Source organism: Giraffa tippelskirchi, chromosome 13 (genome assembly GCF_054371585.1).
Source record: "Giraffa tippelskirchi isolate mGirTip1 chromosome 13, T2T-mGirTip1v1.2.pri, whole genome shotgun sequence".
NCBI lineage: Eukaryota > Metazoa > Chordata > Mammalia > Artiodactyla > Giraffidae > Giraffa > Giraffa tippelskirchi.
In genome coordinates, this window is record NC_137287.1 from 51,495,190 (window position 1) to 51,509,909 (window position 14,720).

The window sequence follows — 14,720 nt, forward strand, 5'->3', positions numbered from 1 at the left end:
GCTTACTGTGGTCCAGTCTGCAGTATGGTATTATTGCTGCTTCTCCCTCTTCCTGGTGACATTAACTTGCCGTTTTCTTGGTTATGCAAATGGACGTCCACGCAGGATGATCCTCAATTGTGCTTAAAGTATAGGACAGAAGCTTCTAACTCTGCCAACTCATGCCAACTCGAGACATAAGTTAGAAATAACCTAACTTTGTTTTTCTATTTAAAAGCAGAAAATAAGGAATTTAAGAATTGAGAGGAAAAAGTGTGGTAAATATGATAATAATATACATCTATATTTTCACTAATTAACAGGAAGAAGCAGAACAGAGGGAAAAATGTACAAAGGGGAGATAACTGTTGAGAATTTCCCTTCCAACTCCACCCCCATCCTCTTTTCTTGTCTCCATGTCTCCTCCTGCCCAAGCCATGCAGCCCCTGTGGAGGCCAGGAGTGTGCACCCCAGATGCAATTGTGTAGTCACTTTAGCTCTAAAGTTTGTTGGGGTTGAGGTGGGGATGTGATCAACCAAAGCTTTAGGAGGAAGAGCATTAGCTGATCTACAGGCTCAGAGGGTAAAGTGTCTGCCTGCAATGTGGGAGATCTGGGTTTGATCCCTGGGTCGGGAAGATCTCCTGGAGAAGGAAATGGCAACCCACTCCAGTATTTTTGCCTGGAAAATTCCATAGACAGAGAAGCCTGATAGGCTACAGTCCATGGGGTCGCAAAGAGTTGGACACGACTAAGCAACTTCACTTTCACTTTCACAGACTCTTTTCAAAAGTTGTCACACTCTGGGTTTTCATGAGTGATAGGTTTTGCCAGAACTTTTAAAAGGATTTAAATTTCTACTTTATCTTGAGAAGTGTAAATAGTCTTGAAATCTTCTACTTACATGTTCAACAGAGGACACTCCCTAAGTTGCAATGGAGTGTTTCCAGTCTCGTTTTAGATTTGGTTAGATGGCTGATTCTAAACTTAAGAAGAGTGAAACAGCATTTAATTTGGCATAGTGAGCACCTTTCCTATGCTGCTGCTAAGTTGCTTCAGTCGTGTCCAACTCTGTGCGACCCCATAGACAGCAGCCCACCAGGCTCCCCCGTCCCTGGGATCCTCCAGGCAAGAACACTGGAGTGGGTTGCCATTTCCTTCTCCAATGCATGAAAGTAAAAGTGAAGTCGCTCAGTCGTGTCCGACTCTTCGGGACCCCATGGACTGCAGCCTCCCAGGCTCCTCCGCCCGTGGAATTCTCCAGGCAAGAGTACTGGAGTGGGGTGCCATTGCCTTCTCCCCCTTTCCTATGAGTCCCAGATAATTTGTAATATTCATGACTGCAGTAATGAATATTTAGTCTATCCAGCGACCTGGGGTTAATCTGACTTTTAAATTACAAACTAACTTTGTGTTAAATGAAACAGAGTGCTGGATAAATTATTTTTTGAATTCATTCTTCACAGCCATTTCACCTGCTGATGTCAATTACGGAGAAACCCTAAGTACTCTTCGCTATGCAAATAGAGCCAAAAACATCATCAACAAGCCTACCATTAATGAGGACGCCAACGTCAAGCTCATCCGTGAACTGCGAGCCGAAATAGCCAGGCTGAAGACGCTGCTTGCCCAGGGGAATCAGGTTGGCTCTTTTCTGAGACTTACGGGTAATTTTCTTTGAGTAATGGCATCTATTTCTAGATCTTAATGAGACACTCATCTTGGGAGTCGTATTGATTTGAGTAAATAAGTGCTAAGTAAAGCTTTGAGTGAGTTAGCCTGGTCTCTCCTTAACATCACCCTCCCGTTGGCCTTTGAATTCATTATATGCTCTGTGCTTAAGATTTTATCCACTAAACCCGAGATGATTAACTACCTAATAGTTATCAATTATGGACGGAAATTTAACATGCAGTAGGATTAGCAGTGTAATCTCCACTAGTGGAAGGAAATCAAGGTGCTTGGAGCAATGTTTAAAATTCTACCAAAGCATTTTATGACTTGAAAATGTATTTTAACAGAATGAGAGACTCATTTGAGCACCTTTGTAAGTCTCTGTTTCGTACTGCTCTGTTTCAGCAGTGGTTATAGTGATGTGGGGTCCTGAGACATCCCCGTGGCCTGGCTGAGGTGATGTGCATGGGCCCCCACGTGATGGTGGAAACAGCCTCCGTTCAGGATCCTTTAGGGTTTTTGTGAAGGAGCCTTGTCCTTTTCACTGTAGTCTTCTGCATGGTGCATGTACCAAGCTACATTCTGTGATCACAGTGTGATCTGTGCTGATTGGTTTAGACACAGTCATGAGAGAAAGTCAGGATCACTTTTTAAAACACTTGAGTTAAAGTGGAGTTAGAAATAAAGAGGGACTTCCCTGGTGATTGAGTGATTGAGACTATGCTTCCAAAGCAGGGGGCATGGGTTCGATCCCTGGATGGGGAACTAAGATCCTACATGCCGCATGATGTGGCCAAGAAAAATACCCCCCAACAAAAAAATACATTTCTTCCCATTTTCTTAACCCATGAATGGATGTCTGAAGTGTATCATTAAAAAAAAAAAAAAGAACCCGACTTTTCTTTAAATGCACAGAGCTGTCTTCAGAGCAGCTTTCCCTCCAGGAGCATGGGGCCCTTGAAGCCCTTGACATCCCGTGAGCGGTTTGACTCATGAGACTCAACAGGCCAAGAGCCTCACTGAGTTTCCCGCGTCCTGAAAGCCCCAAGAGTTGCTGTCCTCTAAGTTAGGGGACTGGAGTGGGCTGGGAGCTGATCTCTGCACCTAAAAATATCTCCACATAATTGTACTCTTTTTTTTTTTTTTTTAATCTTTTGGCTGTGCTGCTCTGCATATGGGATTAGTACCTTGACCAGGGATCGAACCCTTGCACCCTGCGTTGGCAACTCAGAGTCTTAACCACGGGACCACCAGGGAGGTCCCGATTGTGCTTTCTGATGTGGAACTTCCCTGTGTGTGAGTGGAAGCTGTCAGCATGACGAGTCCAGCAGCTCGTGATGTTACCAGGCTCGAATCACTGATGACACCAGCCACAGTTGTCATTTTCATTTTTATACTCTGTTATTGGGATCTTTTTTCGGTGTTTTAAAAATACTTGTCTGAGGTAAATATGTAAAGGTGATTTGATAGGGTTGCCCAGACTACTGCGTGTGAAGGGAAGTACTTGGAACATTCTTATAGTTAACACTTACTAAGTCATGAGAATGAAGGAAAAGAAAGATCAGCCCGTTAAACGTTAAACTGAGGAAGTCCTTGAAAGGAGCCTTATCACACCAACAGAAAAACTTTATTCAACCTTTACAGATTCTGTCTGAGGAATGCCTCAGAGGTGTCGTATATACCAGTTGCCTTATACTTTGTGATCTTCGGTTGTCTTTTTCTTTCATGGCCGAAGACCACCACAATCATTAAAGGATTATTTTAGTTACTGTAGTTTTGGGGGTGAGGATGGAAAAGATTGTTGTCAATTTTAGGATACAGTAAATATAGAACTCTGATAAACAATACATTACAATAAAAATGAGTCCAATTTAAAATAATTTATCGCACCGTGAAGCTATAAATTGTTGTGAGATGATACAAGCTTATCCAAAATTAATTAAATTTGTGATGCTCAATAAAATAAGCAGAGATTCTTAAGTGCTCAGTAGAAAAATCTCTGTATAAATTTTTTGGTGACATTCTTGTTTTCCCACAGTATCCTGTTCCTCATGCTGCTGTGGTTCATTGAAAATGCTGCTCAAGTCAAAGCCCCATTTCTGGGTTGTTGAAGTACAGCCAAATAAAAGCTCCCGCTTTTAATAATTTTATGTTTAATAATTTGCCAACGCAAAATGCCGCGTGTATTACAGTTTCAAAAGCACAGTTTAAATACAGCAAAAGATTCTGACACGTATCTGCTTCTCCTGCTGCATAGATTATAGACAGATAAATATGTAGTGGTATATATGTATGTGTACATACATGTGAACTCTCCATTGAAGAATGACACCCATTCTGAGTGTACGTATCCGTGAATTTTCGCAAGCTGTATTCACCCACCTGACCTGCATTCTGTCAAGAAACAGAACGTTCCCCAATGCCCTAGAAACTCTCTTCACATTCCTCTCCTAGACCCGCCTGCCCTTCCCCTCGAGGGTAACCTCTGTCTCGACTTCTTCAGGCAGGGTTAGTTTTTAGTTTTGCCTCTTTTTGTTCTTTATATAAATGTAATCATGTAGTAAATACTCTTGCTCTCGCTTTTCTATAAGATCAGATTTATGGAATTTCAAAACGTAGGCCTACAAAACCCATTCCATAACGTTCCAGACATGCAAGGGTGCTGGCCTGTGGTACAAGCTGGGGAGGTGAGGGACAGGGGGAATGTGAAAGTGAGAACAGAGGGCAGACTGAGGGGCCTCACAGGGCTGCCGAGAGTGTGCTGGGCACTGGATGATCGTGCCCGGCTTACATCTGAGGCCTTGTGAGAGTCATCCACGGTGGAACGTGTGGTTTCAGATCCACGTATGATCATCACTGTGCTGTGTTCCATCATACGAGTGTGCGCCAGCTCACCCGTTCTGTTTGATGGGCTTTGGAGATTTTCTCTTTGTTGCTATCATCGCTGCTGTGGACTGTCTTCTACGTGTCTTTTTGTGAACATCCCAGTTTCATTTCTGTTACGTTTATACCTAAGCTTGGAATTTGTGTCAGAAGGGGTACATAATGTTTGGTTTTAGTATATAACTGCCAAATAATTTTTAAAGGTTTTTATACCAACTTATATTCCACCATTAATATATGAAATGGCCAGTTCTAGTTGCGTCAGGTCCTTGCCAATACCTGGTATTATCTATTTTTTCATCATAGACCATTCTGATGGGGCATCGTGTTATCACAGAATGATTGTAGTTGCCGGGTCTCCGATGATTAATGAAGTCAAGTGTTTGGATAGCTTCTCTTTTCACATGTTCTCTTTTGTTATATTTAAAGCATCTTTTCAGACTTCTGCTTTGAGTTTGGCAGAGAGAAAATGTCCATTAACTTTTCTCTCTTAAATGTATCTGAAGATAACAAGAAAATTAACAACATAGAAATAGGCAGAAACAGTACAGGAAGCAAAGAAGGCAATGAGTTAGAGAAGATGCAAGGAGAAAGGATTTCTCATTTGTGTAGCTGGAGTCGCAGATAAACTTTGAATAACAGCTGGATAATAAAAGTGTCATTATATGTAAACTTTCAAGGTAGACACATCTCAGGGAGGGTCACAGAGTAAAACTAGGTGTTAGGGTGTTTGTGAAGATGGGCAAAAGCAGACCAGGTAGTCAAGGAAATGTGATAGCCTCTGTGGAGGAGAGACAATTAAAAAAATTCGTCCATATAGATGATTAACAAATTCCCTTCTAGGAATTTATTCTGTTGATACTGCCATGCATACTGTAGGCAGTTGGTATAAGATAGTCATTGTAGCATCACTGGTAAAGCAGAAGATGAGAAAAAACTACCAGTCCATTAAGAGGAAATCGTGGACAGAAATTGTAGAATAACCGCACAGTGGAGTGCTGTACGGTGGGACTGGAGTTGTTACAAAGAGTAAAATAGATTTATCTGTACTGAATTTTTCCCAAGATAGATTGTGAGGTGAAAAAGGCAATATTCAGAATAGCGTTCATGCTGTTTATGTTTGAAAAACAACACAAACACACTTGGATATGACCAGAATAACTGCACATTTGTGTAGCAGAATGGGTAAGACAGGTTGTCCATGGCCTGGAGAGGCAGAGAGGGAGGAAGACCCCCTTCCTCTCTGGTTGTGAGTTACGGATGCAGTCAAAGCCCCCAGTGTGCCCTGCCTGGCTGTGTTGCCCTCTCCCGTCTCTGCCTTGCCTTGTCTCCCCAGGGTGAACCTGATTTTGGTGTTTATCACTCTCACATCCATCTTTGCACCTTTGCAACAGACATAAGGAAATGGACACACAGACTGTGGCCCAGCCTTACTGTAACAGGATGTGATCCAGCAGTGGTGATAAAGGAGGGTCATTTGCACGTGTCAGTGTGGATAAATCTGAAAAAACTCTGATTGAATAACCTCTCTTTTTGAATCTGTACTTTGTGTACATTCAAAACAGATGAGTCCTTCATGATCTAGGGATTTAGACTGTGTTTGATTTTGATAAAATGTCAGCGTGTTACATGTTTGTCTTTTTCCTTGTCTTTGCTGGTTTGTATTGCATATGTAGTTTTACCAGGATGCTGTGGTTTTTTGACTATTATGAGGCATGTACCCTGTGGGTTAAAGATTTCGTGGTGACTAACACTTTTGGGGAGGTGTGGGAAAATACTTTTCACCTCTATTTAATAGTTTATGTGGCAGTTTTTGATGATTTACAGTGTCAGGGCAGATCCTTCCTCTAGATTATTGGTGTACACTCATTGCCACTGCCTTTTGTGGTTTGCATTGCAGATTGCCCTCTTGGACTCCCCCACAGCCTTAAGTATGGAAGAGAAACTTCAGCAGAATGAAGCCAGAGTAAGTAACACCTTAACTTGGTTTTTTTTTTTTTAATAGTAAAGTTTCACTATTTTAAGTGGATACTTTTTTAGTATTGGGTTGGCCAGAAAGTTTGTTCAGGTTTTTCCACAAGATGTTACTGGAAAACCCAAACAAACTTTCTGGCCAGCCCATGACTTGCTGTCTGAGACTCAGTTTCTCTCTTCATGACAGTTAACACTCCCACTGTGTTTTTAAAGACCCACACTGTTGACTTCCGGTATATCTCCTGTGTCCTCTGTGACTTAATAGATGGGGTTTCTCTGGCAGTTGAGGGTTGAATACAGCTGAGACTGGGCCATTGCATGAGGTGGTGAGGCTGCTGGGCCTTCAGGAGAGGGAGACTGTGTTCGCATGCTGGTCCCCACAGCCTCACCGTAGGGTTTTTGTCGTCGTTTTACTTATTAGTGGGAATTGCAGCACTTAGGGAATCACTGAATACTCTGGAAAGGTGCTTAGCTGCTCTTAGGCAAAGTGGAATTTGAGGGTGGGAGAGAGAGTGTTCTGGGCTGAAGCCAGTATTATGTGCTGGTGCTTTCTGAAAACTAGTTTCATGGATGACCTACTTCTATACTACCTTTTTTTTTTCTTTTTAAAAGAAAAAGACCTCTGTGAAAAGAGAAACAGGTATTAATAATGTTTTCAGAGTGGATTTTGTTCACTGTGCCAAATGGTTGAAGCAGATTGAGAAAGAAAATAGGATTCTGTTGGTAAAGCTCTTTCAAGAGTACACAATATTGAAGATATAAATCTGAGTGTAGTTAGGAACTTGTTGACACTTCTGGATAATTATGCTGATTAATTTGCTGATAATAGCATTAGTGAAAACATTAGTTTCTTAATCCCTATTTTCCTCTTGACATTTTGTATTTTGGTACTTCAGATTTTAATTTTGAGGACTTGGATGTTTTTGGACTCTATGTGTTCACCGCTCAGTCGTATCCAACTCTTTGTTATGCTGTGGACTATCCCAGCCAGCTGGCTCCTCTGTCCATGAAATTCTCCAGGCAAGAATACTAAAGTGGGTTGCCATTCTTTCTTCAGGGGATCTTCCTGACCTAGGGATTGAACCCAGGTCTCCTGCATTGCAGGCAGAGTCTTTACCATCTGAGCCACCAGGGAAACCCTTGATGTGTCTGGATATAGTCTTAAATTATTTCTTACTGATAGTTTTCAAGAATATCTAGCAAGTTAATAGAAACCAATAAGCATTTTAATTTGAATCATTATACATATGGGGACAGACGTGACTCTTGTTAGTAACATTTTCTAAATTTTCATCTCTTCTTTTGCTGACCTTTTAAAATTGTTTGCCATCCACTTGGCTGTAAATCTTATCACCTGGTCACACTGTGAGAGGTGCTATCAGACTTTGCATTTTTTTTCCTGAATTTTAAAAATGAAGATTATTTGGTTTAAATTTGGTAGTAAAAGAAACCCAAGGCATACTTACAGTTCTTTGAAAGCTGGAATTATTTGATTGAATTGGAAAAGGATTAATTGGCTTACGTTTCTTCAGGGAGAACTTACCTGTTGGTGAAATCCCAAATCATATTTTGTTAAATACTTTGTGTTTCTCAGATAAATTGCCAAGGAGAATCTGTTAACTGATTATTATAAATTAGTAAATTCATCACCCCAGTCTTTTCTATGTCTGTAGGGAGAGAAGGTATAGTAATATTCCCTCTCTGAAAGCTTTTCCAACACACAAAGCCCTGTGACCCATGGGCTGGCTTCACTTGAGTGATGAAAGGAAAGCCTGTGTGTGTGGCTGGTCCGGGGGGGCGGTCAGGACAGCCTTGCCTGAAAAGTACCAGTGAGCAAAAAAAGAAGTTAGAGAGGCTCAGTCCTGTTTCTTCTCTTACTGAGAAGATGATAGATTTGACATTAATAACTAGTTAAAGAAGATTTGTGTGTGTGTGCTTAGTCGCTCAGTTGTGTCTGACTCTTTGTGACCCCATGGACTATAGCACGCCAGGCTCCTCTGTCCATGGGGATTCTCGAGGCAAGAATACTGGAGTGGATTGCCATGCCCTCCTCCAGGGGATCTTTCCAGCCCAGGGATCGAACCCAGGTCTCCCGCACTGCAGGCATATTCTTTACCGTCTGAGCCACCAGGGAAGCCCAAGAATACTGGAGTGAGTAGCCTATCTCTTCTCCAGGGGATCTTCCCAACCCAGGAATTGAACTGGGGTCTCCTGCACTGCAGGCATATTCTTTACCAGCTGAGCTACCAGGGAAGCCCAGTTGAAGAAGATATATTTTTAAAACGTTTTATTTTGTATTGGGGTATAGGTGATTAACAAACAATGTTGTGATAGTTTCAGGTGAACAGTGAAGGGATTCAGCCATACATATCCATGTATCCCTTCTCCCCAAACCCCCCTCCCATCCAGGCTGCCACATAACATTGAGCAGAGTTCCCTGTGTTGTACAGTAGGTCCTTTTGGTTACCCATTTTAAATATAGCAGTGTGTACATGTCCATCCCAAGCTCCCTAACTATCCACCCTCCCCTCTCGCCCCTGCCGGCAACCATAAGTTCATTCTCGTTCTTTAAGTCTTTCTGTTTTGTAAATAAGTTTATTTGTATCATTTTAAGGAAGATATTTTATTGAAAAAAAAAAAAACACGCTAACTTAGAACTCCTGTAGTTGTTTGCGGTAAGTGCTCAGTCGCTCAGCCGTGTCCGACTCAGCAACCCCAAGGACAGCAGCCCACCAGGCTCCTCTGTCCATGGGATTCTCCAGGCAAGAATGCTGGGTTGGGTTGCCATTTCCTTCTCCAGGGTGTTTGCGGTAAATTGAGAAGTAAAATATCTACCCGTTGAATGAACAAGGTGAGTGAGAGGTGTTTTGGTTTTGCTCTCGGGTAAACTATCACTCCAGTCCCTCCTTTTTTGTCAGTAATGAACACAGCCTTTCTTGAAGGTTGCTGACTCACGTCCTTTCCGTTTATGATACTTAATGGCCTGTAGAGAGTATCTTCCTCTGAGCATTGAGCATGTAATCCAGGATATTCTGTGCTTCCACTTTGACCTGGTTGAACAGGGTCACTTACTGGTAGGGAGACCAGTCAGGTGAACTGGGATAGCGCCTGCTGCTGGGCGGGGAGGTGGCGGGAACACTGAAGGACAGAAGGGAAGAGGCTTCGGGAGGCTGTGTGCCCCTGCCCTTTCCCCAGCCCCGCGGAGGTCACTCTTTTAATCCGAAGTATATTCCTTTTGACAGAATTTTCCATCCTTTTTTTCTACCTCTTAATCAGGTATCACTTTACTTCTTAATGAATCACTTACTCAGGTCATTTAAAAAGTTGTGTGGAACTAGCAGAGTATTTTCATTAACTGAGAAGCCATTTCCAACTGGGCTGTGTTCGACAGTGGGGGATATTTTCTCCCTTAAGTTACTGCAGACTTGAAAGAAGCTGATTATTATCAAAAAGACATTTTTGCCTTTGCTAAGAGTCAATTAAAGGGCCAAAATTAAAGGGATAAAAAATTGTCTTTTTTTTTTTTTAAAAAAAGATAAAATGAGATTTATAAACCCTATTCATTAGCTACAAAAGCAGATTATCTTCTAAAAGAAAATGGCAGTTTCCAAGGTGATTTAATCATCACATCTAATTAGAAAGTAAAGTAAATCACCATTTCTTAGGACCTAAAGTATAATCATGAAAAATTAACCCATGTAATGGGATGGTGGCATCTTTGAACTTGTAATTTTGGTTAATGTCCAAGGAAGCAGCTTTTATTTAAGTACATCTTGAAAAAGACTGCTGTAAAGCTCTAGGCAACTTGACAAATTTTTTTCTGTTTCCTTTGCCGTAATATAGGTTGTAGGGTGAGATCAGCTTGTTTGATTTATATTTGGTGATGGTACTTTGAGGCATTGCTATCTAATTTTAAAAAGTATAGTACGTTCTTTTATAATCTATAAAAGTTTGAAAACTTTCTAGAAGAAAATCACAGTAATTTTTTTATAGAGCAATGACATATGTATGTTTTTTTCTTTTAGGTTCAAGAATTGACCAAGGAATGGACAAATAAGTGGAACGAAACCCAAAATATTTTGAAAGTAAGGACTGTAAAAAGGTGTTAAAATCTTACTGTGCTTGCTTAAGTAGGTAAACTCTTCTTTCTCCATCAAATATGGCAGTTGTGTGCTTTGCTTCAGGTAAGGTCAATGGAACTGAGTAGTAACTTTTGGGAGGTTGGGACTCTGGTTTGATTTTAAAGAAACAGAAAAGGGAACTATTAGTCATTAAAGCTGTGTGTTTAGAGACGATGCTCATACTTAAGGCATTTACTCTGACTTGCGGAGTTTTTTCCATTTTTGACTTAACATATGTTAAATTCCATTTAATATTCAAGAGCTCCTACTTTGTCTTTCTGCCTTTTGTTAAACCCAATATAAAAGCAATATGTTTAAAAAAATGTAAGATGGATAGCCAGTGGGAGTTTGATATATGATGCAAGGTGCCCAGAGCTCGTGCTCTGTGACAGCCTGGAGGCATGGGGTGGGAAGGGAGGTAGGAACGGGGTTCAGGAGGGAGGGGACACATGTATGCCTATGGCCGGTTCATGTTGATGGTGATGTATGGCAAAAACCATCACAATATTGTAAAGTAGATATCCTCCAGTTAAAATAAATGAATTACAAAAAAAAAAAAAAATACTTCCCTTGGCAATACTGTAGAGTATGTGTGTAACATGCTAGACTTCAGAAGTTTCTCAACTGGTAATTTCCTACTGGAATTTTTTTTTTTTTCCTGTGTGTCTCAAAAGCTAGGTGGTGATGGTCTGCATTTTTGGCAAGATTCATGGTGAAAAGATGTCAGTAATAGCCTCCATGTTTCATACTTTATGCTTCAAAATACACGTTTCTTTGTGGTCCCATTTTTTTGCTGAGTTGGTAGGAAACTTGTGTCATCTGTGAAGGATCAGCCACATCAGGTTTGAGGTTCAGCCTGGAATTTCACGCTTTGATAGCATCTGTCTGTCCTTACACATGAGAGAAGGCGATTCAGAGGTGATTACTGAATCGTGTTTTTTTTTTTAAGATCTGTGGAGGTAAAACTTCCCAAAGGACTGAGGCCTCCCTTGAATATTGGTGAGGGTGATGAGGTTTAGCTGTGTGTCTTTGCAGAACCCTGGCTTGGATGGCCTTCACGTGAAGAGGGAGCGCCTGGTGACCATTTCACAGGGTTGAAGGGGGGACTTTTGAAGTCCTGGAATAACCGCTGAGTTACTTGCTCTGAGAGTGGGGTCAGCTTCATCTTATATAAAGCTTCCTTGTACCACGTAGGCAGCCTGGCCTGCTCTGGGGGCTACAACGCTTATTTCTCAAGAGCAGAGTTGAGCTGCAGTCCTCAGTGACCATGGGTCGTGGTGGTCCCAGAGACATTTTTTCCAGCTGTGAAAAGGGCTGCAGTCAGTGAGGCTTCTGCATCCAGACTTTCTTTGCTTTCCTACAGATGATGATGATCAGTTCAGTTCAGTCGCTCAGTCATGTCCAACTCTTTGCGACCCCATGAATCACAGCACGCCAGGCCTCCCTGTCCATCACCAACTCCCGGAATTTACCCAAACCCATGTCTATTGAGTCGGTGATGCCATCCAGCCATCTCATCCTCGGTCGTCCCCTTCTCCTCCCGCCCCCAATCCTTCCCAGCATCAGGGTCTTTTCCAATGAGTCAACTCTTCGCATGAGGTGGCCAAAGTATTGGAGTTTCAGCTTCAACATCAATCCTTCCAGTGAACACCCAGGACTGATCTCCTTTAGGATGGACTGGTTGGATCTCCTTGCAGTCCAAGGGACTCTCAAGAGTCTTCTCCAACACCACAGTTCAAAAGCATCAATTCTTCGGCACTCAGCTTTCTTCACAGTCCAACTCTGATAGTGTCATGTTACTTTAAGGTACTTTCTCAGCGTTTGTTTTGTCGAGAGATTTTCATGCAGGAAAACTGAGCAAAGACTTCAGTTGCATTTCTGAAGAGTTGGGTGGGAGTAAGCACAGGCAAAGATGAAACTGTGTTCATCATCATCTCTGTCGAGTCCACTTGGAGGTGTGGGGCCACAGCCCCAGTCTTAAGAAGCCCGATTGTTGGACTGTTCATGGCACGATGCATACTTTCCTCAGCAAATTTGCCTGAAAGAGAGGAGTAAAATTCGCTGCACATAAGGAAAAGAGAAATCAAGTCATTAGCTATTTGCAAAGCATTGGTATGCATTGTGCCTTATAGCACAGGAGACAGTGCAGCAGTGAATGCAAAGATGTCAGCCCACCCTTTCTGCCGGTCTCTCCTTGTCACTGTGCTGGGGGTTTTATAATAGCCCTGCAGAGCTGTCCACACTGAGAGTCACCATGGTGAACCCCTGAACCGTTTCTGATGCTTTTTTCTCCTAATGTTATTCTGGACCCTGAAGCTAAATAAATCCTCTTGCAATTCCAACTCTGTTTTTCATAAATCTTACTGTTTTTATTTTTTATAACTTCTGAGATGAGAAGACTAGCGAGGTGTTATGTCCTCAGTGTTTAAGGTTATGAGAAGGGCTCATGATGTTTCAGATTTTTCCCTTCTTTTGACCCAGCAAGCCCTTTGTAGATCTCTCTGCTGGTGTCTGTGTTTTAAACTCGTAGTTGCTTTCTGCTCACGTTTGATATTTTAAGAGCTGTCTTCATCTTTTATTGGAAGACAGTGCCTGAGGCCTGAGGTGAAGCAGAGGCCTACGCAGATGCTTTTGAAGACATTCTTTGGAAACTGATGGGGAAAGAGATTGCTTTGCGATGAGTTCGTGTCTGTTCAGTTTGTGATTCTTCCTGGTATTTTTGCTGCCTGACACTTCCTTCATCAGCTCTTGTTCCAGTCATGCTATATAGAGCCCACTCCAGTCCAGTGGCTTAAAACAACATACATTGTCCCTCGTGCCTGTGCATATTGGCTGGTTGGCTGGTCTGGCTGGGCTTGGATCCAGGCTGTGGGTGGGTTCCAGGTCTGTCTCTCACTCTCTGGGACTGGCTGGTTGTCCTAGGCATGATCCATGGTCATGGCCAATGTAGAAGCAGGCACCCCTGGTCTTGCAAGCACATTTCAAGCATCTGCTCGTATCGTGATGGAAGGAAGTCCAAACAGAAAGTGAAGGGGGAAGAAGTGTATTTCACCCACGGGGCCATGGCAAGAGTTTAAAGGTGTAATGTTGCTTTGAGACCGGTGGTTTAATTGACATGTGACCCTGTTAAAATACGGATCTTCAATTCTGGGACCTTGGTTTTCTACTGCATTTGCTTGTTTCTAGAGATGAGCCCAGTGAGGCAGTAGATTCCCAGGATCATCTTCACCATAGCGCTGGTTGTTGACTCTGCCAACTTGTCAGTATTGTCCCTTCCAAGCCCTGAATCCTAAACATCCAAGGAGAGACCTTCGGAGAGAAGACTGAGAGTGAGGCCGTCTAGGGGACTGAAGGGCGATAAAGGATGCTTCAGTGCCTCTTGGCATACTAGGAGCCATCCTTGGGGCTTTTTCTTTCCCGAGCTCTCAGATGCTCACAAACCAAGGAGTGACTTTGTCCCTTTCTTGGTGACCTAGTCTGGGGCTTTCCTTGCTGGGGATGAGTGAAGTCTCAGGTGTGTTGAGTGGGGTGAAGAGGGGGGTGAAAGATGCTCTGAAGAGATGCTGGGTGTTTGCAGCTGAGCTGGTGATGCCGTGGTGATAATTGCACGAGCCTGGGGCTTTGACCTTCCAGCTCCATCTCAGGCTTCAGTTCTCTTCCTGAATCACCTGTGGGTTGTGACACTTACCCACAGTGTCATGTACCCTCATCCCCAGCTTGAAAGTCAGGGTGGATGGCACCTCTTCCTTATACCCAGGTCATGAGGCAAGAGGTGATAAAGTGTTTGGGATTAGGATGCAAGTAGCTGATGACAGTGTAAAGTGTGTTGCCCTTGAAGAGACATTTCTTAGGTGGGTAGTAACGTGGGCTTTATCATCCTCTACAGTTCACACTGTATATCCATTTTTTGGCCTGTTAATCTACCTTCCTCATTTTCATTAATCTTCATTTCTAGAAATTAAAGTCTAGACTCCCTTGCTGGTCCCCAGAGGCGTTGAGCTCCTTCCCAGTTCCATAGTTCCGTCTGCCCCTGCCCTGCCCCCACCTGGCCAGATGCCTTGCTGTTCCCTGTCTGCACAGGGTGTTGGGT

General features: G+C 42.7%; 1 protein-coding gene across 9 annotated transcripts in view; it reads left to right on the forward strand.

Moving 5' to 3' along the window:
- KIF16B (kinesin family member 16B) overlaps nt 1-14,720 on the forward strand; it is a 394,203-nt gene that overhangs the window by 67,466 nt on the left and 312,017 nt on the right. For all 9 annotated transcript variants that reach the window (XM_081556493.1, XM_081556494.1, XM_081556490.1 and 6 more), the window contains 3 exons: nt 1,445-1,620; nt 6,436-6,501; nt 10,535-10,594. In XM_081556493.1, the coding sequence (XP_081412619.1) occupies nt 1,445-1,620; nt 6,436-6,501; nt 10,535-10,594 (302 nt within the window). The remainder of the gene's footprint in view (nt 1-1,444; nt 1,621-6,435; nt 6,502-10,534; nt 10,595-14,720) is intronic.